General features: G+C 38.3%; 2 protein-coding genes across 2 annotated transcripts in view; both read right to left on the bottom strand.

The window, feature by feature from the left end:
* Positions 1 to 266: 266 nt before the first annotated feature.
* Positions 267 to 14808, bottom strand: MINAR2 (membrane integral NOTCH2 associated receptor 2). The gene is made up of 3 exons (XM_055430909.2): positions 14632 to 14808; positions 4108 to 4335; positions 267 to 446 (listed from the first exon to the last, which is right to left on the bottom strand). Exons 1-3 carry the CDS (start codon positions 14806 to 14808, stop codon positions 267 to 269), a joined length of 585 nt encoding a protein of 194 aa, XP_055286884.2.
* Positions 14809 to 23866: 9058 nt separating this feature from the next.
* ADAMTS19 (ADAM metallopeptidase with thrombospondin type 1 motif 19) overlaps positions 23867 to 25886 on the bottom strand; it is a 270031-nt gene continuing 268011 nt past the window's right edge. The window contains exon 23 of the mRNA XM_055430830.2: positions 23867 to 24282. Coding sequence (XP_055286805.2) covers positions 24131 to 24282 — 152 coding nt within the window. The 3' untranslated portion in view covers positions 23867 to 24130. The remainder of the gene's footprint in view (positions 24283 to 25886) is intronic.

Here is a 25886-nt window from a genome sequence, read left to right as displayed (position 1 = left end):
ACACTTAATACTTTTCAGAGGTTACAATCCCCAGAATTCCTGCTGCCCAAAGACCTAGGCTCAGGTAGGGGATTCTTATAAAGGTTTCACAGAACAAAGCAGAAAAAGCCAGCATTATCTCAAACGAAGTTTGCATTCTCCAAGACAATTACATTTAACCAAACCATCAACAATACATTTACACTCCATGAACATGTTTTTCTGCAATTGTTTATTTAGAAAGATTTTAAAGAAATTTGAAGTGACTGTGTCTGGGGGTAGTTTCTTTAGATGAAAAAAGTGCTAACAGTCACTATGGAAACCAAGATGCAGGCAACGAGGAACAGAATCAGACCTATACGACGATATTTTGAATGCTTCTCTTGTTCTTCTTCCTTCTTCAGTAAGGTATCAAAACCGGGTGTGTACATTTCTCCCAGCCAAAACCGTAGGTCATTAGGATTTTCCTAAGAGAAAATTACATGGAGGAGAGGATCAATCAATGTTGCAGACTAATTGAGATTGCAGAATAAGAGAGTATAGGTAATTTACATCCATATTCACACTGCCTTGAGTGAGGTTTAAGTGTCAGGGCTCTAATAACAGAAGCTAGGTTTCTCTGAATAGCTGGAACATGCAGCTACAGCCTCCTGGCTGACCAGGAATCCTCAGCTTCAACCTGTAGGTCTGCATGACAATTCACTGTTTACTGAATAAATTGCTCACACTCTAGGGTCACAAACACAAGAGTGTTTCTGCCATGTTCTTTCCAATTTAGTGTCTCTTACAATTTATAAACAGTGTGTGCCAATCAGGTTAGTGAGTTGAAAAAAAATTAAAATTCCTTGCTTCAGATGACCTTGGGGGTTTGATTTTGTTGGCATAGTAGGAATGAAGATGTTTACTGAATTTTTCAGTAAATCCAGAAGCTGAGTTCCATGGAAGGAGGAGTAAGACTAAGAGTCCAAAGTCTTCTCTGTGCTTCTCAAATTTCTGGTCTTCCGTGTAGAGCATGTTAGCGTGCAGAAACTCTGGCACTGTTGCCCTTCTGGATAAAAGACCCAATATACCCTTTCCCGTCCTTATTTATCCCCATGTTTCTGATTCTTTCACAGGCTTTGTCTCCCTTTCAACACTACGGAATTGTCTTCAACTCATATTTATCTCCTATGTTCCAAAATCATCTGCAAACTCTACTGACCATACATCTAAAACACACACACACACACACACAATTCCCTGTTGTCTCCTGCTATGTGCGTGAGTGTGTGTGTGTGTACTCAGTCATGTTTACGACCCCATTGACTGTAGCCCAACAGGCTATTCTGTCCATGGAATTTTCCAGGCAATAATATTGTATTAGAAGGCAATCATTCCCTTCTCCAGGGCATCCGCCCACCCCAGGGATCTAACCCAACTATGCCTCTGTTGTCTGCTACATTGGCAGGTGGATTCTTCACCACTGGCACCACCTGGGAAGCCCTTATTTCAGTGCTAAAGATTCAGTGTGTATGCCTGGCATCTAGTAGACAAACAATTTATGGTGAATGCTGAATCTCTATTTTCACAAATCCATTTCAGGATTTATTGTTTCTCATTTGGATTATTGCAATGGCTCGTAGCTGGGCTGCCCACCCTCTCTCGGCTTCTCTAGTCTCAGTGACTTCAAGTTAGCCAGTTTCCACAGCACAGGTAATGATTTAGCTTATTACCCTTGTAATAACTAGCTGGGTGGATTCTGGTGATGACAATGTAACTCTTCCATTGCTATTAGTTTCAAAGTCCAGTCTTAGGAAAGCTATTCAAATAAAATTTGAATGATCTATGCGGAAGGATAGGTGATTTAAAAATCCTTGCCTGACTTCACTCTTATTTTCATTTTGTCTGTGTCCTAATCAGAGGCCTGCACTTTGCCTGCAAGGTTAATGCCTCATTCTTCAGTAAGAACTTCCATAATGGAGACTATTCACTCCCACATTCTGCTTATAGCTTGCGTCGGTAACTAAATATGGGATTCTTTTCTCCTTTTTTAATTCATAAACTTAGTAATTCAGAAAAATGGGAGTGACCAGAAGCACATGGAACTTTCCTGGCCAGTAAAGTAGTTGAAATTAAGTTGGGCATTCCATGTGCTAGTTAGGAGATGGGGTAGAGATGGTGATGAAGTAAGCTGAGTTGATGAGGTGTAAGAAGAGATACTAATACAAACCAAAGTCGTGACTTTATGAGGTCTGCCCCCCGGTCTCCAACCTGAGGGGCCTCTGCTCCGAGGTGAGTGTGCAGGTAGCAGACGGGTGGGAAGAGAGCCAGCCTTGGTTTTAGCAAAGCGACATACACGTCATATTCACATTCAGTCTTCCTAAACGTGTCATGGTGTTGCCGACAAAAACTTACCCCTCAGTGCCAATAACGTTCAGTTTCTTTAGCCTTACATTTGACCTTTATTTTGAATCTGTTTGTTAGCCTTATTTCCCCCATTTTTCTATTACGTTAGCTGTGCTGCTGCTGCTGCTAAGTCACTTCAGTCGTGTCCGACTCTGTGTGACCCCATAGACGGAAGCCCACCAGGCTCCCCCGTCCCTGGGATTCTCCAGGCAAGAACACTGGAGTGGGTTGCCATTTCCTTCTCTACGTTAGCTGTAGCTCTAGCAAAAATGGACTACCTATTGCTCTGACAAACTCTCTTACTCTCTTATATTTGTGCCTTTATTCTTGTTACTTCTGATAGAATAGAGCCTCTCCTCTCACACAAATGACCCATGTCATCTGGAGTTCTACGTATCCTTCAAGTCCAGCTGAAATTAACTTTTCCACAAAGGCTTCTTATAATCCAATGTGACTTTGTCCTCGGAATCTGCACAGCACTTTCTACTAATCGTACTATCACTGTCTTCCTCTGTCTTGTCACTTCCTCTCTCTTGTCCTAGAGTTACTGCTCGTTGTTAATATTTCACTCAGATGAACTTTCGGAGGGCAAGAATAGTCTTCTTTATAGTACCCTTGTCAGTCATGTAAACAACAAAGAGAAGAACAGAGGCTCTAGCACCTAGTCAAGAAATGTTTGTGAACTATGTCAATATAGCTTTCCAAGTTGTAGAAGGTTATCTCCTAGAGGTCTTGATTTTGGATTCCTGATAAAAAAACACAAGATTACTGTTGCTAGGGGGAAGCATCTGTTATGGAAACATCTCTGGAGAAGAGGCTACATTAAGGATGAGATACACTAAATCCACTGGGAGATAAAGAAACTTCAAAGATTTTGGACAATATTTAAAGAAGTGAGATTTTTTAAAGTATAAGACTTTAAGGGGATGTAATGCTGTACCCTTCAGAACGAAAAGCCTGTAGGTGACTAGGGTATGAGGCTTAGGACAGACATACACCATTACACTTGGAAAATGTCAGGCTTTTCTGGCCCTAGGACAGGCAGAGGCCAGCCAAGGTTGGGTAGGAATCCGGTCCACTCGGAAAACAGGGTCACTTTCCCTGCTTTTCAGGGATTCCTAGACTTTCTGTTTGAAGGGTGACACCAGGGGAAAGAAAAGGAAAAACTTGACTTGGGTTTAAGCTGGGTGAATGAGTTCATTGCATACTTTTCCTGTGTTGAAATGCTTTTGTTTTGTTTTGTTACGGAGACACAGGAAAATGTCCAAAATGTAAATCTGCAATCTTAAATCACCGAGTAGGCTTGAAATAAAATGATCTTTGATGAGAACTGCCTTGCACAATGCCTAAGACACAGCAATTAATCAATACATTTGAAAAAATGTAGAATAAGCAACTCAACTGTTCACAAACATAAATGATCTCAAAACTAGGGAAAAACGCTTAATCTTGCAAATTGACTTTCACAACCTGATACCTTCCAGGCAAACCCTTCTTCTTGTCACATCATTTCTTTCTCTCTACACTGCAGTGATTTCGCTGAAATTATACAACACAAAACATATAAACAAACACAAATACTGACTAGAAGAGAGAAGGTAAAAGCCAGAGGTCAAAATGACCTCAAATCTGGAGATTTTGTGCCCAGTGAAGAGTGCCTCTCACCTTAACACCCATTTCTTTTAGGATTATGTAACTGATCTCCCTCATCAATTAAAGGAGTTGGCTCTCTGCCTTGAGTACCTTCAGATGCCCAGAGAGGTTGGTATGCAGGGAGCGCTTGTCATATTCCTCAGCGGTCCACGAAGGATTATTTTTTCTTTCTTCCATAGCTTCCTCAAAACTCACATCACCATATAGTGGGTTATTCTTCAGAACTGATGATAAGGATGGTGGGGGGTTCTCTACGGAGATGGTGCCCTTCGCACTGGATCCCCTCATGCGTTGAGCAGTGATATTCTTCTTTTCTCTCTGTCGGGAAACACAGTAACACAGTTTCTCTTACCAAGAGGTCACTGATGATAGGGAAGGAAAACGTGAAATAACTCTACCAGAAAGTTTAATGCTTCTGCCTGGACCCAACAGATTAGGACAATGAATGAAGGAAGAAGTCTAGGATCTAGTTTGACTTAGGATTCTATTACTGAGTTCTTTCTTTGCATGTGATCGTGTTCAGATTCAGTAATCATTCATTAAAATGCTATTTTACAATGAGAGAGAAAGAACAGCGTTCCTTAATTCAAACAGTAGAATTCGAAAGAAAGTAATTTTTCCCCAGTTCACTTGCATTGAGATTTAATGACATGTTACCTCTTCCCACTTGTGCATTCTATGACTGAAAAAAATAATATTTAACACTGCTGTATTAATCCAGCAAAGTCAAGATTAAAAGGCATTTTATAGCTATGCTTTGGCTTTCATGGGAACTCCCTTGGGACTCCGATTTTAGAGAGCTTGGAGAACTAGACTAACTTAGCACTGGCTTCTTATATGTCGCTATAGACCAGCTGGCTATTGGATAGCTCTAATTCTGACTTTCAGATCTTTAAAAACTTTAAAAAAATTATACCATGATATACATGTAGAAAAGTACATATGTTATAAATGTAGAGTTCAATAAATTTCCACATATCAAATAAACCCAAGATACTACCAAAAAGCAAGCCATACCAGCACACCCACACTGCCTTCTAATTACTCCTGGTTCCCCTCCCCAAGGATAACCAGTGTCTCCAGAATCCCCATTACAGGTCAGTCTGTACTCATTTATATAAATGGATTATACAAAAACAGTGTGGTTTTTCTGTGTCGGGTATGACCTTCATATTTTTACTTTGCCTTTTTTTTTTATTATGACTACAAAGCTATTATGAAGATAGAAAAATTTCAGATTAAAATTTACTCATTGACCAAATAAACTGGAGAAGAACCAGAAAGCATATAGAGTAATGTGTTATTCATCATAGGGCATCAGGGAAAGGAATTCCACGTAAGTTAATTTTCAGAAAACTTAGGTTTGACTCTTAAAAACTAGTGACACATTTCATTATCTTACAGCAATTTTTCAATAAATGTGTTTCACATATTTCAGCCTTCTTAAACAGAGAAGTTTAAGTAGCACTTAATATTTTTCTGAGTTATAATCATCAGTGCACTGATTCCCTCACATCTATTGGGGTATATAGGTCACATTAAATACGCATTTCTATAAGCAAAGTTGTAAACTAATATATGTAGCTTCCTTCTGAAATGGCTGGTTGGCCCCCCCAAAATCATCTAGATAAAGCCATTCATATTCTCTTTGGCCTTAGGTTTCCCTAATTTTCTTAATCCAGACTTTTTTTAGATAGGTAGAGATCAACTTGGAGGTCTTATCTGACTTTATTAGATTGCTGGTCTGTTCAAAATCAATTTATATTCTATAAGACTAAAGTTTGCAATGAAATAATAAATCATCTTGACTTAGCATTCATCTTTAAGATGGATGAACTCAGGAAAAATGTTTCTGGAAATGAGAAAAAACAATTCGATATAAAATTTAGATAGTTTCAGTTTAGCATAATTCTGACTCAAGTTTTTTGCTTCAAGGCTAGATATCTATGATCTTCTTTGAAGAGAAATAATTCTTCTGACATTGAAAAATTGGCTTTGTCTGTTTTCTTGCCTGCTGGACTAGTCCTTGAGTTTCCTAAATAAGAAAGCTCTATAAATCAGAATGAGTTGACTCACTGGAAAAGACTCTGATGCTGGGAAGGATTGGGGGCGGGAGGTGAAGGGGACAACAGAGAATGAGATGGCTGGATGGCATCACCGACTTGATGGACATGAGTTTGAGTGAACTCCCGGAGTTGGTGATGGACAGGAAGGCCTGGCGTGCTGTGATTCATGGGGTCGCAAAGAGTCGGACACGACTGAGTGACTGAACTGAATTGAACTGAACTGATAAATCAGAAAAATAGTTTTAGGGGTTAAGAAAAAAACATAATAACCTCTATTATAATGTATAAAAACTTTGAGAAACTACTATACAAAAGATAGAAAAAATAATCAGAGCTATTTTTAAAAGAACATTGAAGGTATTAATTCTAAACAGTATTCTTGAATGTCTGAGGTTTAGAATTTAGTGCCACTTATTTTTGCACTGTATGACAATTTCATGTCTGAAGGACATGTGAAGGGAAAATTAATAGTTTTTTTTTAAGAATTTTATGGAAGAAACAGAATATAATAATTGTGGTTGAGGTTCTCCTATATTTTGATAAACTTTAAAAAAAAAATCTCTTCAGAAAGAAGACCAAAGCATGTCTTTGATTTCAATTTTCCGCTCTACATTTTACATGGACTACATTTATCAAAAGGAAGCACAATAGTAATTTCATTATTTTAAAAATATGGGCTCTAAACTAAATTAAAAAAAAATACTGTTTAAGGAAATAAGCTTCAAAGCTTACCTAGGCTTTTCTCTATTAACCATGACTTTGTCCACATATCCTTTATACACTTTAATCAATATTTATGCCATTTATGTATAAATAGACTATCATTTAATAAAAAGAATGAAATAGAAGACTTTCAACAGACAAACACTGAGAGTATACAATTAATAGTCCAATAAAGAAGGAATTTCTAAAAAATATACTTCAGGAAGAAACCTGATATTAGAATGAAAGGTGAAGATGTAAGAAGAAATGCTAGGAAAAACAAAGAAAAAGAACAAAAGGAAAAAGAGCTGATGAATATGTACAGAAATCTAAGCAAGCACTGATTTTATGGTAAAATAGAAATAATAATCACTAATTTGTGAGTTTTAAGATAAGAGAAACCTAAAACTAAACAGTAAAATCTTTAACAGATATATTTGATTGGGAAAGTTCATTTCTTCTTTTTGGCCACACAGCACATGGGATCCTCATCCCTTAACCAGGGGTCGAATCCATAGCTCCTGCAATGGAAGTGTAGACCCTTGGGCCACTTGAGAAGACCTTAATTATGAAATTTTAAGAAATAATTTCTCTTAGAGGATAGAGATACTACTTAAAAATAGAGAAAGAATGTATAGATTCTAAATCAGTACAGCAGAAGAAAAAAGATGACAGAAAGTTAATGTAAAAGATAAGAAACCTGAAATGAAGACTACAGAGGAGAAAATCTTAGGAAACAAAAAAATTTGAAAGAGTCATGTTAAATATAAATAGATGAAACCCTCTATTTAAATAACAGAGACATCATATGAGATTTTTAAAATACTTAAAATACAAGAACTCAGAAAAAATGAGAGTGGAGGAAATAAAAATATATAGTAGGCAAATATAAACAAAGAAGAGCTGGCGGTGTGACCGGTTAAACTCACCAATTTCGTTTTCCCTTTCAAGGCATGACTGTCTTCCTCAGGCTGTTTGACGTTAAACTGGGCCCACTCATTCTACTAGTTGATGTGGGGTCAAAAGTAACAGAGATCATTTCCAGGCCGAGCCCCTGAATTCTCCAACAAGATTTCTGGCTCACCTGTCCTCACTTCCCATTTTCTATTGTATCATTGTAAGCAAGGATTCTGAGATGGCAGAGCTATGTAAGATGAAAGAACTTCAAGCTCTGGGATCCTGCTTGGAAAAGAGCTGCCCCACCTCTCCCCCCAGCCAACCTATCAGACTTTCCATGCACAGTTTTTCTTCTTTTTAGTTATTCATATTTTGTCATCATAGTGTGGCCTAGCCTACATTCCCCTTAGTACAGAAAGTGATAGCTTGAAATTCTACAACTGTTGGCATTGGCTTAGCAGTTAAGAAAGGGATGAGAGGAGTATCAGAAGCTGGATGGATGGCTATTCATATCATACAGCAAGAAATGTTTGGTGTGTTATCTGTGGTCATTTGGAATCTAATCCCCTGTATCTCTATGAGGGATATTATAAGGAATACATGTACAAGGATACATGTACATGTATAAGGAATACATGTACAAGGATCATGTATTATAAGAAAGAGATGAAATGATAGAAAGAACTGAATTGTTTGCCAGAAAAAAAGAGAGAAACTATGGAAGTTTGATGCCTTTTATTGTTAAAAATCTGACTGTTTATAGACTCCAAACACTAACTGAGCAAAAAAGAAAAAAAAAGTCCATTTAAATTTCCTAGTAGAATGAAATGACTTAGGATAAAGGCCATGTTAAGGTGTGGTTTCATAACTATTACTCCTGACTGTCTCCAGGCATTTGTCATTGAGTCAAAGGATGGAGAAATGGAGGCAGAAAAGCAAACCGTTAAAGCCTACTTGAGATCAATGCCTTCAAAGAACTTAAGGTGTATTTACTGACATATAGAAGTGACCACAACAAAATAGAAATGATTACATTAATAAATAGCTCACACTAAGTTTTATAAGAAATGTTTCACCAGAGAAACCACAAGCCTAGACCTAAAAGTTTTTAAGATTGTTAAAAATTACATTCAAAACCAACAAAACAGCAGTAACCCTATGCCTCCAAACATGGATGTATTTATTATTAATGGATTAATAGGAGTGAATTTTGAAGCCTCTACAGCCTTGAGGGGGGCCCACTCTGATATGGCAAAAGACTTTGATGAACAAGGGAATGTTTCCTGGTGCGTTGGACCAGGAACTCTAGAGAACAATGCCCCAGGAGATCTTCTAAAGAGAAGAGTCCAGGGCTAATCCATCCTCCCCACCATTGAGGAAGGAGGGCCACACAAACTATTCCCAGTAGAATCTCAGAATTATTTTGGAGCAGTGTCTGCGTTCTTTCATTTTCCCCATACAGGAAGGAAGAATTACTGCAGCGATTGCATTTCTAGTGCAGCAAAGATTATAGGACTGTATGGATGGGGCACTGGATAAACGAAGTGACTGCATCTGGTAAGGGACGAATGTTGGTCAGAGTAAATCTAAGAAGATAGTCACCATGAAATAATAAAGACAGGAGAGATAAATAAATATTAAAAGAAAAATAACCCATATATATGATGGAATGAATCAATGATACTGAAAGCTATTTCTTTTTGAAAAGTTTCAGTTCAGTTCAGTCGCTCAGTCGTGTCTGACTCTTTGTGACCCCATGGACTGTAGCATATACCATGTTCACAAATTGGGAAAATCAAGATCATAAAGATTTCCATTTTCCCCAATGTGTTCTATACTTACAATGTAATTCCTATCATAATCATAATGCAAACAGGGTATTTTGTTTATATTTCACATGTGAGCCCATAGACAACTTTTCCTAGAAGGTAACTCCCCACTGGTCACGATAATTCTGTTTTCCAAGTTACTAAATGCTTACCTTTATGAAACACAGATTTGATCATGTGATTCTCTTGCTTAAAATTTTTCATCAACCCCTCCAAACTTACAGGATAAAATTTGAAATTTCAGACAACACCCATCAAGCCTTCCCAGTCCAACCCAGACCTCTTCTGCCTTCTGCTCCAAGTAAACAGGGCTCTGGAGTCCCCCATGTGCTCTGTGACACACATTGCGCTTTAATAAGGTTTCAGTGCCAGAAGCATTTGGGTCTCATTGAGGAGCAGTGAAAGGACTAATTGGGTGATGCTTCTGGCAGCATTATCATCCAAGGGTGAATTTCTGACCCCACTTGAGATTTTGTAAATGACACAAATTCAGCATAACTTGATAAAATCGTGTCCTGATAACTGCAAGTAAAATCCTGAGCAATTCAATGATGCTCCTTAATCTACTTACCAGACAGTAACTTATGTACCTCAAAAGTCCGACAACATTTTGCCCAAATATAAGCTTATACAGGCTGCTCTTATTGAAATAGGATATGGAGTACTAAGAGACAGTCCTGGAGAAGGCATGACATGTGTGTTCACAGACAGATTGTGAAATATAGTCATGATACACAAAAACAAACAAAGCTGAGGGAGAAAGAAGAAATATTAGAATTTAAAGAGAAAAGAGAGCTGTAAGACTGAAAAAAAAAAAGTGAGGAAAGGTGATTAGGAAATACACCCAGGAGACGACCTTGTCTAGAAACCAAGGGAAGAGCAACCTCCTTGCCCTTGATCTTCTGCTCTCGTTCATAGGTATAGTCCAGAAATCCCCTGGGTTCTCAGACAAACATCATAAAAGCCAGGAAAAGATATACCAAATACATTAGTCTGGAAAGATTCTGAAGTCTAACTGCTAATCAGAAGGAAAATCCCACTACAATATCTGAAAAAATATATTTTATCATTTATACCAAAAGAAAAGGAATTATTTTTTTTACCTTCCTCTATAAAGAGGAACTAAAAGCCTCTTGATGAAAGTGAAAGAGGAGAGTGAAAAGGTTGGCTTGAAGCTCAACATTCAGAAAACAAAGATCATGGCATCTGGTCCCATCACTTCATGGGATATACATGGGGAAACAGTGGAAACAGTGTCAGACTTTATCTTTTGGGGCTCCAAAATTGCTGTGGATGCTGATTGCAGCCATGAAATTAAAAGACACTTACTCCTCAGAAGGAAAGTTATGACCAACCTAGATAGTATATTAAAAAGCAGAGACATTACTTTGCCAACAAAGGTCCGTCTAGTCAAGGCTATGGTTTTTCCCGTGGTCATGTATGGATGTGAGAGTTGGACTGTGAAGAAAGTTGAGCACCAAAGAATTGATGCTTTTGAACTGTGGTGTTGGAGAAAACTCTTGAGAGTCCCTTGGACTGGCAAGGAGATCCAACCAGTCCATTCTAAAGGAGATCAATCCTAGGTGTTCATTGGAGGGACTGATGCTAAAGCTGAAATTCCAGTACTTTGGCCACCTTATGCGAAGAGTTGACTCACTGGAAAAGACTCTGATGCTGGGAGGGATTGGGGGCAGGAGGAGAAGGGGACAACAGAGAATGAGATGGCTGGATGGCATCACCGACTCGATGGACATGAGTTTGAGTGACTCCGGGAGTTGGTGATGGACAGGGAGGCCTGGCGTGCTATGATTCATGGGGTCGCAAAGAGTTGGACACGACTGAGCGACTGAACTGAATTGAACTGATAAAGGGATTGGCAGAAATATTTGGAATATATTTCCAAATGCCTTCATCAGATACATGCCCCCAATTATTTCAACAACCAGAAATATTAGATTTTGGCAAAAGTTTGTTCATTGCATTGGGAAGAACTTTATCAAGAAGCCTTCTTTACTTCTTTAGTGAAAGAATTAAAGAAAAAGTATAAATCTAGTTAAGTCAAGATGTACCTGCTTGTACTCTTTACCTGCAGATACAGGTGACCTGTGTATGCATGTTCATAAAGGGAATGAACAGTGTCCTGAGATGCTGGCGTGCCTGGGGACATCCTTGCTTACTTTTCTATATGCATGGTATCGCTTCTTCTCATGTAAAATGGCTTAGAAAGTTGCCTCTGAAGGTGGAATATGAATTTCAAAAAAGCATAAAACATAAATCATGAATATAAATACATTACTTTTTTTTTTTTCCTTCTTGCTGCACTGCGCAGTGTGTGAGAGCTTAGTTCCCTAACCTGGCTCCTGCAGTGGAAGCAAAGTCTTAACCATTGGACTGCCAGGTATGTCCCTAGAAGGTCTCTTGTTTCAACTGTTCGGTTACTACCAGTGTTGAAGGCAATGTTTGTAGGCTAAGTCCTTTGACATTTCTTAAGGTAGGCTTAATTCTAAATACTATGTACCTGGGGCAGGGGATGGACGGACTGTGAGCCAAAAAGGTAAGCTAACGCAACTCTGAAATTTGTGTGGATTTCACAGATGTATATAATCTAACTGCTTGATTTGGCCACAGAGCTTGCAAGAAGTACTGACTACACGCTCTAACCCGCACACACCCACCCCCCTCCATCCACGGTATATATCAAAGAGTGCAATTGGTATTATCTACTATTCCAAATTCTAATAGGCTAATTTAAACACATTTGGGGATGCTATTAATAGCAAATGATGATGATGATACCCATTTCTTATTCTCTTAAAGGAAACTCTGTCAGTTGTTTTTACCTTATTTGCTCTCACTTTTAAGGAACTATGTAAAATGAATACGACACTAATTTTGCAAGTGGAAATACTAAAGCATGGACTGAATAAGGGCCATAATTGATGCCTCTCAAACTGGTTCATTGTGGATTTGAGACAAGAAACCAAGTTTCAAATCTCCTTATTCAATGTTCTTCACTTGGCTTAATGTCTCCCCATGGAGTGAGACATTAAGCTAACAAAGTGAGGGTTTTAAATTAAGAACTACTTAACAGATGGACAGGGAGGCCTGGCGTGCTGTGACTCATGGGGTCGCAAAGAGCTGGACACGACTGAGCGACTGAACTGAACTGAATAGCTGCCTGCTACCTCTCGCACCCCTAATACCTTAGTCCACCTGGTATATTCAGTGCCCTTATTCCAGGTATCACCATAGTGACTTGCAACTTTCATACATTCTTTTCTTTTAGGTTTGTTTTTTTTTTATCAATAAATATTACCACTCTTGGATTTTTAAGATCCAACCAAGGAGAGAAGCATTATTTATTGACATATTGCAATCTACAGTAGCAAATATAATTGTTTTTACTCATTTGAGCCATACTTACTCAACTAACTAAATTTGCAATTGATTTACTTCTTCCCTCCAAGCGTTATTTAGTAGTCATTAGATGTTTCTTTTTAGGGTAAAGTTATAACTAAATCAAGTTTATTTATAGTTTACAGTTACCAACGACACATTCAAAGACATATGAAACAGATTTTTACATCCTTGGTTTGCCCTGTAAAACTATTTCTATACCTCAGGGCCTGTTGGGAAAAAAATGCCCTTTAAAATTTGCATTTCATTCAGGTTTAGGAACAATATTCAACGGAGCTTTAAACTGTGAAGTTCCACATGAAGGAAACAGGTCAACTTCAGTACTAAACAAAAGATGTTAGATCGGTGTGTTCCAACCTCAAAGGAATTTATTGGATATGTTTTCTTAGACTAAACTTCATAGCACAGGAGGGCCAAGGTATTCTAAGCTGACTGTTGAATTATTTTAGTTCATGATATAAACAGTAAGAAAGACAAAGTAGGAATTTCATCACATTTAACAAACTAAGAAAAACATACAAAAAGCAGCCATCAAAAAGATGTGTGTGGATAGGTTTTGAAAATTACAAAAGGGAAGGATGTAAAATTTTTTTAAAAAGTCAGTTGTCATAATAGGCTGCCGTACAATGGAAATGAATTAAAACACTCATAGGTGGAGGAAACACTTACATAACCATCCAAGTGTATTTGATTCTGAATGATCTCATGATAAGGGTCCCGAGAAGCCCACAAACACACCACAAAGGAGTCACTTTACACCAGGACTCATGAGTAGCAACTGTTTCTTAAAAGAAAACAAATTTCTGTTCAGGGAATTTGAACCACTCCACAGGATTTAATGATTTGCAGGGGTTTGCAGGTCATTCACATCTGTTCTGAAATGAAATGCTTCTTCCTGTTTCTAAATTGACTAACCTTTAACCCCGTTAGCCCTCATGTCTTAAAACAAAGATTATTCCTATTTCATGAGCTGTGCAACACTCAGGGCCTTTATGTTTCTTTCAGCACATGGAACTCATCAGTTGTATCCTTCTCTTGTGGTTAGCATAAAAGAAGGAAGATGCAGAAGAAGAGAGCAATAAATAAAGTCTGGGTTTGAAGATTGCTTGTTAAGTCTTGTCTACATGGTTACCCAGAGAAACAAAGAGCGTCTACAATAACAGCCAGCACCTTTCTCAGGTAGAGAGTTCCCTCTATTTTCTTTCTTTCCATCATTAGGTTTCCATTATTTCACTGTTTGAGTTTCTATCCCACAAGAGGAAAGGGAGCCAGTCTAAATGAGGTGGAAGCAAGATTCAGTTGTCTTAGAGGCCATGTATGAGCCCACAGTGTAATCTTTGGATGCTTTCTGCCTAGACTACACCAGAAGAAAGAGGTGGGGTTCCACCCAGAGCCTTATCTGAAAATGCAGTAATTGATCTGAAAACATCTGAAGGGGAGGCTAGGCAAAAATCCAAAAAGAAGACAGTATGAGAAGCTGGGGCGTGAAGGAAAATGAATGGTTGGGATAGTTCACGGAGTTGATCAAGTGGTCAGAGAAAGTTTCCTTCCCTTGACGAAGAGAGAAAGCTCCTTTCTATGGCAAGAGTGAGCAGCTATCCTGTACTCTGTTGCCTGTAGCATTTTTGCACAAATGATGAAGTGGCAGATGCTGAGAAGGCAGCAAGCCCCCATCTGCATATATACGTGCTCCCAGACCTTACCTGTGAGTAGACGAGGTTTTGCCAGTGTTGTGCAGCAGGGTAATTCCCTCCCGGAAACCTCACCAGGCTGGCCTGGAGAAGGGCTGAGTTCCTCATTAAAGACTTCACATCGAGCTGCAGGAACTTGTCAGGATGGTTGTTATTTGGCAAAACAGAGAGATCCATGCCTCCCTGCATCTACACTGGAAAACAGGTGAGCAAGGCTGCTGCTCTCAGAGTGGTCCATTATTAATGAGCCTGAGGGTGCCCGCCGGGCGTGTGAAACCATGGCTGTGGGCTGTGCTCAGAAACCACTCTCGAAATGACGTATCAACACAGGGGACAGTGGAGCATCCTGACTTACCCTTCACACCATACACACACACATACACTCTCTCTATTCCCTCGGATGCTTGAACGGAACAGCTGTGCCCATACTTATTCAGTTGTAAAGGATGAATGAAGATGCATCTTCATACAGAAATAACAGCTTAAGAGGAAGTACTCTTTGGATCAAGGCTACCGGAACTTCAGGGTCCCAGCCCACAATCTGGAGCACGTGCTAGTCCCCTGCAGAGAGACATTAATTGATGCTTCTCTCTGAACACTGCCGAGCTGACCCAGCTGGCTTGGCCTTGTCTCAGCAGCCTCACATGTGATATGCAGGATCTTGTTTCTTCTTACGTTTTGACTCCCGGAGTCTCAGGGTCACGTGAAACTTAACCACGTTTAGGTTGTCAGCCTCAGCTTGAGGGGGAAACAGCAAGAATTTGCTTGATCGCTTGCTGTTGCCTTGGTCCATTCACTCACTGAGGTCTCTGACTCTGCTCTTAGCTGTTTAAACTACTGTGATGGGTCTCGGTGTTCACAAAGCGGATTTGGAAAGGGAGGAGAACATGGCGGCTGGGTTTGGATGACATGCTGCCTCAGAGAACCCATCTGCTGTTCAATGAGCCAAGGTGGGAGTGAGGTTATGGAGAGCATCTCAAGCCAGGAAGTTATGATGACTTTAAGGTAGATAAGCTCTCTCATTACAAGCCACTCTGTCTCTGGCAAACCGTACTTCTTACCAGGAAAATATGGATTTTCATCTAGAGAAAGAGAAGGCAAAGGATAGACACATCAGCAGTGTTTAAAAGACACAGCCTGTTAAGTTTGTGCCTCAGAGGCAAACCCATCTGATTCAGCAGGAAGGATTTCCTTACAAAGGTAATGAGGTTACATGTGGAATATATCAGCACCAGATTTCAGAAGAGTGCCCTATGGCTTATTAGACTCAGCAGCCAGGATGTTCTTGAATCAAGCAGATGCTGCAGAGTACTTCCCTTCTTTATGGCAATAAACATGAGGGTATTTGAAAAAAATCATGTGTCCTACTGATAGCTGTAAACTGGATTAAACAACCAGCATTTTTCGCAATAATTTTTGGACCCAAACTCTATCACTGTCTTATAATACTTAAAATATTTGTTTCTTTTTTAATCAGTATACTTACCGGAGAAAGTAAGAAGGACTTCATTGACAGTTGATAACAAAAGAGTTAAATCATCAATGTTTGAAGAATCAAGTGTTATGTGTATGCACATGTCCTTGGTACTCTGGACTTTTCCGGCTGCTGCCAGAACACATCTAATGAACAAATATTTCTCAGGCTGTTTGCTTTTCCTAAAAGATTCTTTGGGGAATAACACACATCTTCAAGAAGAACCTTACTTCTCTTTGGCTCTCTATATTGGCAAGTGGAGACACAAAACCCAGATCCAAATATATTTGATTAGATCCTTTCCTTAGCCAAAGTATGAGGTAGGTGAGATGAGCCATCAGTTTTCCTTAGGCGCCCTTTTAGATTCCTCCACTGAGCTCTAGATGCTCAGAACTTTGTATACTATCTCCTCCCTTTTGTAAGTTCAGTTTCAGGCTGCCCATCTTCTCCCACCATCACTCCTAAATCACCAGCTCTTATTTTTCACTACTATCCCTACGGGTAGCCTACATGGCTGACGATCAGGAAATCACATTTTCTCCTCCCTCTTCTGCTACTGGCCAAGCCCCACTCTCACTCCACCCCTAAATCGTGCCTCTGTTGAGGCCAGTCCTTCTGCCTAGAATCATTTCTTCCCAACCCTGGATGTTGATCACTTCCTAATCATACTTCACCGGCCATGGCTGACACACCCAGCCTTTCACAGAAACTTCACATATTTTCTCTAGTAAGAGACATGATTTTTCCTTCCTTTGAAACTTCAGAGTGATCTGTTTATCCTCTTATTATCTTTTGTTTGATAATATAGTTCTCTCTTTTTGTTTATGAGCCGCTCTATTGGATACATCATGAAAGAGCAGCCTTATTGGATGCTTCCATCCTCACATGAGTCATGTCGAAGAACCTCACAAAGCCATTTGCTCAATAAATAATGGTGGCTGTTACCTCTTTCAGAGCCCTAAAAAGGGCTCTCCTCTGACTGGAAATTGATAACGCAATTAAATTTGATAAAAAAAATGGCTTAGTGCTCTGTTTTTCAATCAATCATGCCCAGTGAAAAAAGGATCCCACTGCTAAATATATTTATGATATACCTCATATTCTCTTCTGGTAGTTTACAACACACAGACTCACACAGAAGACTGAGAAGTTCCACTTCATTAATGCTAACATTTGCCAAATTTATTTGATCACATAACACCCATTTCACTGTTCTCCTTTCAACACTACAAAAAATTGACCTGAGAGTGATTGGATAAATACTGTCTAAAGGGTTCTATTTCTTCACTGTCACTAACACCTTCATTCTAGAGGAACAGAGTATAAATAAACATAAGTAGTTATACTGTAGGAATAATCTGGTAGAGATCTGGATATCTGCGCCTTCTCGACTCTTACCATGCACCTAATCATTTGTTCTTTCTTTAAAACGAATGTTCATAAAAGCATCATTTCTCCTTGGATTTGGGCCTAGAAGTCTTTTGAAACATGAGAATGATAAAAATAGAATTAAATGTGGTTCACTAGGCAAAACTATCTAAATGCTAATTAAGCATATTCTTTTTTCTTCTCATGCTTCCTCAGTCCCTTCCTTTCTTATGCCAAACCAACTGAAATATCCAAAACTATTTCCACTGGAAATGTCTGGACAATATTCAGGTGAACAGTTGGGTTCATAAAATTATCTTACTTTGAAAATTAGTTGGATAGTTTTGATTAGAAAGAAAGCCTGTGATTAGATTATAAATCCTTCTGCATCTACCATATAACATTTTCAAAACTGATGAATAAAGGAGGCAATTAGGCTACCTGAGTGCACAGAAGCGGAAGTCAGAGTGTCTCTGTGACATGCAACTAACCTGTGCTCTTGGGCAAGTTGCTGAGTCTCTCTGGGTCCCACTTTCCTCAGCTACAATGTGAAGGTATTAATGGTTCCTTACAAGGGTGCTGTGAGCTTTAACAGGTATAGTGGTTAAGAGAACCCTTAGTATACATTAAATGCTTAAAAAAGGCTCTCTGCTATTTTAAGAGAGCATAAGAGATTGATTTTCATTTTGATCATCTCAAAATGGGGGAAAATAAAGCAAAATGGGGGAAAATAAAAGAAATTTGAAGTCATCATGTGTGTGTGCTAAGTCACTACAGTCACTTCTGACTCTTTGCAACCCTTTGGATTGTAGTCTGCCAGGCTCCTTTGTCCATGGGATTTTCCAGGCAAGAGAACTGGAGTGGGTTCCCACACCCTCCTCCAGGGGATCTTCCCGAGTCAGGGATCAAACCTGTGTCTCTTATGTCTCTTGCACTGGCAAGTAGGTTCTTTACTGCTCCACCTGGGGAGACCTGAAGTTCTATTATCCATAGTTAAAAAACAAACTTCATTGGGATTGACATGCACACACTACTATATTTAAAATAGATGACCAACAAGGATCTACTATAAAAAATATTTTTAAAAAATCATAAAAAGGCCAACTTCATTTTCCAGAATCCCCTTCTTTCTGTGAGTCAGGGTTAGACATGGCTGAAAGAGAAATTAGCGTGAGATTTGGAAGGCAAAATGGAAGCAGCATCCATTCATCTGAAATTCTTTTTTGCAAGTAGATACAGCAACAGAGGCAGAGGTAGGTTCTAGATCGCCTTTGCTCTTCTGGGCTCCACATCCATTTCTTATTTCTAACTGTAGGTGCTGATGACCATCAGGAAATAGATTCACTATCCAATATCTGGCTGTGGTCCTACAAAGCAAGAAGCTACACACAGGTAACAGTATCTCATAGACGTCTTTACTAATCACTCCTTCATAGTTAAACTTATCTAGTTGTGCCTGGCTGCTCAGACTGGTTAGTGACTGCTCTGATCCTTCAACTCCTCTTACGGACCTTCACTTCCCCAGCTCTTCCTGCAGCTGTATGAGTTCAAATCTGTCATCCCCTAACAAAGATTTGCTGATTGAACCCTGGCAACTACCAGTACCAGAAGTGCCTCCAAGGAACAGAATTTTACAAATGAAGCCTGGAGTTAGTTCTCTGATGTGACTAGACTTAAAGGCATTAATGACAAGCAATAAGTGGGACGCTGGTCATTCAGGGCAGAATGGTTATATAAACTCACTGATAGTTACCTGGAGTGAAGTACCTAGAGAAAACAAGGTCCTGGGTTACAAAATACCTGCTGCAATACAAATTTTTCATAGAAACAAATAGAATAAGGACTTTGGGGTTGGATTCATTGCTTCTAAATCAGGTGGAAAACTTAGAGAAAGATACACCAGGGTTTTACATTCACAGCTCAAGGTCTAAGTTGGGAACCAGAAAGCTTTTATGACTGCCTTGAAATAAAACCTTTTAAACTATACTGCTGATGTCCTACCACCTGTGATATCTTCTAAATCTATATTCAGATTCAAGTCCTGGAAGATCCAGAACCAGATAAAAAGTATGACTCTAAGGTGTTAACATACAGGCCAAAGGAAAATTTTACCAATTCACATTAACTGAAACCCAAGATATAAGTATAGGAATATTTTTAATGATATAAATCAGGGTAAAAGGAATACAATATTCTATTCATTGCTTTTAATATGGGTTCACTAAGCTGAGATTCTGGATTCAAATTGTTCGTTCATAAGTCTGGGAGTAACTCTAACAGACTGAAAACAACCCAATGGTGGTCTACATGGAATGAAACTGAGATACTAAAACTTCCTTGCTATAACTTCCTCGTAATAAAGAGGAAAGTAATTTAGAGAGATTAAAAAAAAAAAAATAGATGTGCTCGTCTATGTGTCAAATTTGTCCCCTAAGAGGGTCCAAAGGATATTTCCTTCACCAGGACTTGAAAAATACATTGGTGAAGGTAGTACTGGAATCCTTAAAGAACTTCACAGTAGCTGTTCTCTGTAAACCAGAAAGGACACTGGGAAATGTTGCCACAGAACAGAGCTTCTTGAATTTAATGAGGATGATGGAATTCTACAAGGGTATTTAAATTCCAGAGACCAGATGGGTATGGTTTAAGGGGTAAGCAGAGTCAAAAGGGTAAAGGTAAATGTTTGACCTACAAAGATTTTTGGCATTGGTTAATTGATTACGGAGGCCAGAGTACTGAAAGAGATGAGCATGCTACTAAAGTCTTACTTGATTTGTATAAACATTTAATCTCTAGACTTGATGAAAATAACTATGACCTGAATCACCACACCAGGGAATCCCTTTTCCTTGATCCATTCCATGTGACAGCAGGTATACAGACCCAGAACTTTCTGAATAAAGGGGAGGCTATATCTTTTAGAGGAAGGATTCTGCTGCAAATTCTCCAAAATTCATACTGTAAATCTAACTTCTAGTCTTCCCTGATGGGATGAGTATACTGGGAAGAGGGAAATAATCAGACTTTTGATGACTACTAGATTACTGACTCTGAATCGATACTAATTGCTGGTGACCTGAATTGCCACTGAAGTCCCACAGTCAGAGCAAGAGTCTATGGAAGTCAAACATTTTAATTAAGCTTTGGCTTAAATCTGTCTCATACTGAATCAGAGTCCCTAAACCTATCTGACAGTTATTTTCCTAATTCTGAAAGGTACATTTGGAGGAGAAATACTCAGAAACTGGCAGAATTCCTGCTTCACTGGTTAACCCCATGATCTGTAGAATGAGGGCTTTTATGGTAGTAATGGCACTGTCAGTCCCTAGAACTGGCCCTTACATACCAAAATTAGAAACAAAATCAATATGGTATTCATCAAGAGATGAGAATTACTCCTACCAAAGAGGATCTGAAGGATGCAGGAATGATCAATTCATTAATTCATTCTTTCACTCTTTCTGCCTATTGTCCTTACAGAAGATCGATGGATTTTGGAGAATGAAACTGGATTATCACAAATTTAAACAGATGGGCAAGGGAAAAATTACACAGAAGAGCAGACATTCTCAATTCCACCCCTTGATTCGTAAATCTAGATAGAAATATCACCATGTATAGGTTGATGAATCAGACCATACATAATAACTCAGAGAAATCAGACCATATACAACATCTTAGAGGCCCCCGAAAATGTTTTCCACTCAGCTGGTGCCAGAACAAAATATTTTAAAAAAGAAGGCCATTGCATCATCCTGTTAGGCCATCTGCTTCAAGGTGATGAATATGGTAGTGCCAGAGTTATATGGGCATGAGTCCACTGCCACAGTTTTTACTGTAACATGAATTCTCTCAACAGAAACCATACCATATGGAATACCCTAACCATGAATAAGGCATTTGAGAAGTTCATGGATGGTGCTTTGGCAGAAACTTTGCAGGCTGGAAAGGCAAATCCATGCTGAGGGTAAGTGGCTATTTCTGTGAGAACAAATCACTGCTTGTTTGGTGATTAAAGTGAACTAAAGTAATCTTAGTACAATCAAGGCAGTGGGCTAGTCCTGCCATAGAATGGTGCCATGTTGGGAAATATTTTCTCTGCTATTGTTAGGCTGAGCCCTTGCAATGGCTGTAGCTGGAGGGGTCTTGGTGAGTGAAAGGTCATGTTACTGAGTCCATGCATAATCTCTAGTCCTGCCACTACTGTCTCTGTTCCTGGGCTCACGGGCAAGGACAGAGGTGGCTAATGAAAGAGACTGGCCAATATACACAGAACTTGTCAACTTGTCCAACGGGTGATTAAGCCCTCCCTCCTGATAGTGCTCTTTGGTGAGCAGTCAAATGGAATGTAAGTTATTCACATACCTTTTCTTCAAAATTTCTTCATCACCAATTTTCAAACCATGCTCCTTCCAAGTCCTTGTCAGTCCTGCAAAACATCTGGATTGCAGTAAGATTACATTAGATCACTTTAATCACCAAACAGGCAATGGACTATTTTTACAGCAAATAGCCACTTACCCTGAATATGGATGTGTATCGCCAGCCTGCAAAGCTTCCACAAAATACCATCCATGAACTTACCAAAAGCCTCATTCACTATTAGGGTGTTCCATATGATACACTGTTTCTTTTCAGGGAATTCATATTACAGTAAAAAGTGGGGCAGTGGACCGATGTTCTCTGAAATCTCCAGTATTAATTACCATGTCCCCCATCACCCTGAACAAATGGCCTGACAGAATGATGCAACAATGCCTTTTCTTCCCCAAGTATTCAATTCTGGCATCAGCTGGGTGAAGACATTTTGGAGGTTCTCTAAGATGTTGTGTAGGGTCTAATTCATCGATCAGTAAATGGTGATATTTCTGCACCAATTCATGGATTCAGGAATCAAGGGATGGATTAAGAATGTTTTCTCTTACTATGTAAGTTTTCCCTCTCCCATTCCCCTACTATTTTCCATAAGATGTGTTGAAATTGACTGATTTTATATCTCTCATCAATTAAACTAAAGGACACCCATAGTAAGGGACAATCTAGAAACAAACTTGCCTTATATGAAAATGAAGGTGAAAATATTATTAAGGGAAGTCTTAAGAACTATGAGGATTTTGAGGCTTTACTCTACTTTCAATCTATCAAGTTAGCCTGCCACACTTTCAGGGCAGAAGACATAAAACTCCTGGGTTAGAGACAAAGAACTTTTATTACTTACAGCAAGAGCAATAACCAGAGAACCAGCATTTCTTGCACCAGTTCCCTGAGCCCCACTTCCCACAGGATGACATGAAGAGAGCCAGGCAGTACCTGCACATTCAGTGAACTGTTACAGGAGAGAGACCCCAATTTTAAGGAACTTGAAACTTTCATAATGAGAAATAAGCATGTTTGCCCTTTGCTCCAAAAAAGACACTATCTTTACCTTCCAAGGCTGTTCATTACACAAACATCCTTTAGAAGATAGTCCAGAACAAAAGCATACAGTGCCAAGACATGTGGAAATGTGAGAGACTCATGAAGAACTGCCTCCCAACAGGAAGTTTCACATATTTTATTGAAAAATCTAAGAAATCATGTGAATCATGTACAATATTTTCTCACAAGAAAACCTTAAACTGGTTTTTAAACGTTTCACAGAATTGTAAAACTTTTTAATTTTTAAAAAGAAAAACACAATGAAACTACCACAGTATTATAAGCTTTTTGTTTTTCCTTGTTCCCAGGGAAAAGGCTGAAAAACAATAAATCTTCTCATTATGATTTGTGAGGCTAAGTACTATACTCTTATAAATCTGCTAAAAAGAGACAAGGAAATGGGTGGATCAACACTTTCTTTGTTCAAAATATTTTAAAAAGCTAAAATATAATGACAACATGTTAAAATAATACACATTTTTGTAGGATGTTACCATTTCTATAATGGTTTCTCTACACTATATCAACAGTGCAATGGTGATTCAGTGTAAATCATTACAGTGTTTCATTGTTACAACACTTGTGTTCAAGTACATGTTCATGAACATGATCAAAGTCTCTATTCAGACTTTTATCTTCCATTATTAAAATAAGGCTATAATTACAGTAGAATTTTTCCTATGGATATCTCTAAATCTGAACCCAATGCATAATACATTCTCTAAAAACCTGTTCAACACTATGAGGTTTGTTATGCTTACACATCTCCTGCAGATTACAGAAAATGGGCAAATTCTGCATCAGGATACCAAAGAAAAAAAACTGATATCTCTCCATATATAACTAAACTATTAGGCTAAATTAGTATATATTCTGGATAACTCAATGGTATTGTCAGGGAGAGAGTAGCACCTTAGAGACAGTCCTAACTTAAAAAAAAATTGTTAAAAAATTTTTTTTAAAGTCTAAAGATCTTGGGTGGTTTTTGTTTTTCCCTTTTTATTTTTATTCTGGAAACTGGATCTGACTTACTTATATAAAATTATTTATGAAGCCATATAGTATAAATCAAAATGTTTGTAGAACCAAAGCAAACACCATATTGGATGTTTGGCAGGCAAAAAAAATAAATTAATTAATTTGATTAAATTATATGTAATCTGATAATATTTGGTCTGAAAAACATGCTAGTGTGTGTGTTTATAAATAATGTAATTGCAAAGAGCTGTTAGCCAGCCAGCCTGCTAGAGGTCAACTCTTCTGCTGCAGCTTTTGGGCATAGAAGTCCCTGCACGTCTCACAGCAGCGCTGATACCACCGCATGTCCTGACAGAGGTTCTTCTCACGTATCACCCGGCAGTACACAGGCCACTGATCTCCCAGGCACTTGAAAGTCAGAGCAGCTGTGAAACAAAACACAGGGAACTTAATACGTGCAGATAAATTAGGTGCCGTGAGTAGAAACAAACAGCAATCATTTAAGTGGGGGGATTTTGTACGCTCATGTTGACTCATGTGCATAACCTTCCAGAACATAAAAGAGAGAGATAAACAAACACGCACACACACACTCTATAATAAAGGAGTACAGTGAGTGAATACTGGTCTTACTCATGAGTTTTTATAGACTTATTAAAGATAAATTTCCGAAAGCCAATGAGTGTACTGCAAAAGGCTTTTAAGTTTCCATTTCACGACTTTTATTTAAGCTTCTTTTGGACTTTTAGTTGAGAAGATTAAAAAGAAAAATGAATGTGTTCAATATGTTCACCATTATGAGAATACAAATTAATAAGTGCTATTATGGATAGCAAAACAAAAATCTGCTTACACTTATTTCACATTCCTTGTTTCCTAGACAGCAGACATGTCTAGCTGTGATATCTAAGAGTCACAATTTCAGGCATCCTTAAAATCAAGGCTGAGTAACAAAAGTGACTAAAATTTATAGCAATGAAGTGTTTGAAATCTTGGTATAAAAAATTCAGTGAGGTAGATTCAGCCCCAGTTTTTCCTAAGAAATAGCATGTTCTGGCATGTATAATAAAAGACAGTCTGTTGCAATTGTTTCTTTTGCCACTATTCTAATATGATTCATTATTTTACATTTAAAAACCTTAGATTTTCCAACCACTGTGCTTCTATGTTTGGGGATGTCCTTCAAGAAAAAGTAAACAGAGAAAATGGAGTTTTAATTTAATTCTTCTTTTAATTCATTATTTTCTGCCACATTTTATTTCAAGAAGGACTCCAAATAATTGTTGGAGAAAGGGATTATATTGTTTTTGAATACAAGGATTTAGCACATCTGCTCTAGGATTGCTTAACTTCTTGTCTTAACTAGTTTTAATTCTACTTGAACTGATTATTTCTTAGAAATGTTAATTATTTGGCTTAAAAGAGAGAATTTTTATATTTCCATGAAGAACCAAACTTTTCCATTTGATTGAATCTTATGCTTGGAGAAGTATCTATGACAATTTAGCTCTTTGAATTTTGGCAATATTATTCTGTATGATTTAACTGATCCCCTGGAGATTATACATACAAATTAAAACTGAAGGTGTTCCTTCCTGGTAACCATACGTTTGTTTTCTACTGCTGTAACTCTATTTATGTTTGTAAATAAGTTAATTTGCATCACTTTTTGAGATTCCACATATAAGTGATATTATATATTTGTTTTTCTTTGTCTGACTTATTTCACTCAGTATGCCAAGAGGGAAAGGGGAGTGAGTAGAATACATGGGGAGATTGGGACTGACATACACACACTAGTATATATAAAACAGATAACTAGTAAGGACCTACTGTAAACCATAGGGAACTCTAGTGAATACTCTGTAATGGCCCATATGGGAAAAGAATATAAAAGAGTGGATATATGTATATGTATAACTGACTCACTTTGCTGTACTGCAGAAACTAACACAACACTGGAAATCAACTATACTATTATAAAAATTAATTTAAAAAAACAACAGATAATGTTAAATAAATGAACCCA

Source organism: Moschus berezovskii, chromosome 8, assembly GCF_049115385.1.
Source record: "Moschus berezovskii isolate FMDL1 chromosome 8, NW_MosBer_1.0, whole genome shotgun sequence".
Taxonomy (NCBI): domain Eukaryota; kingdom Metazoa; phylum Chordata; class Mammalia; order Artiodactyla; family Moschidae; genus Moschus; species Moschus berezovskii.
This window is presented reverse-complemented; position numbering and strand designations above follow the sequence as displayed.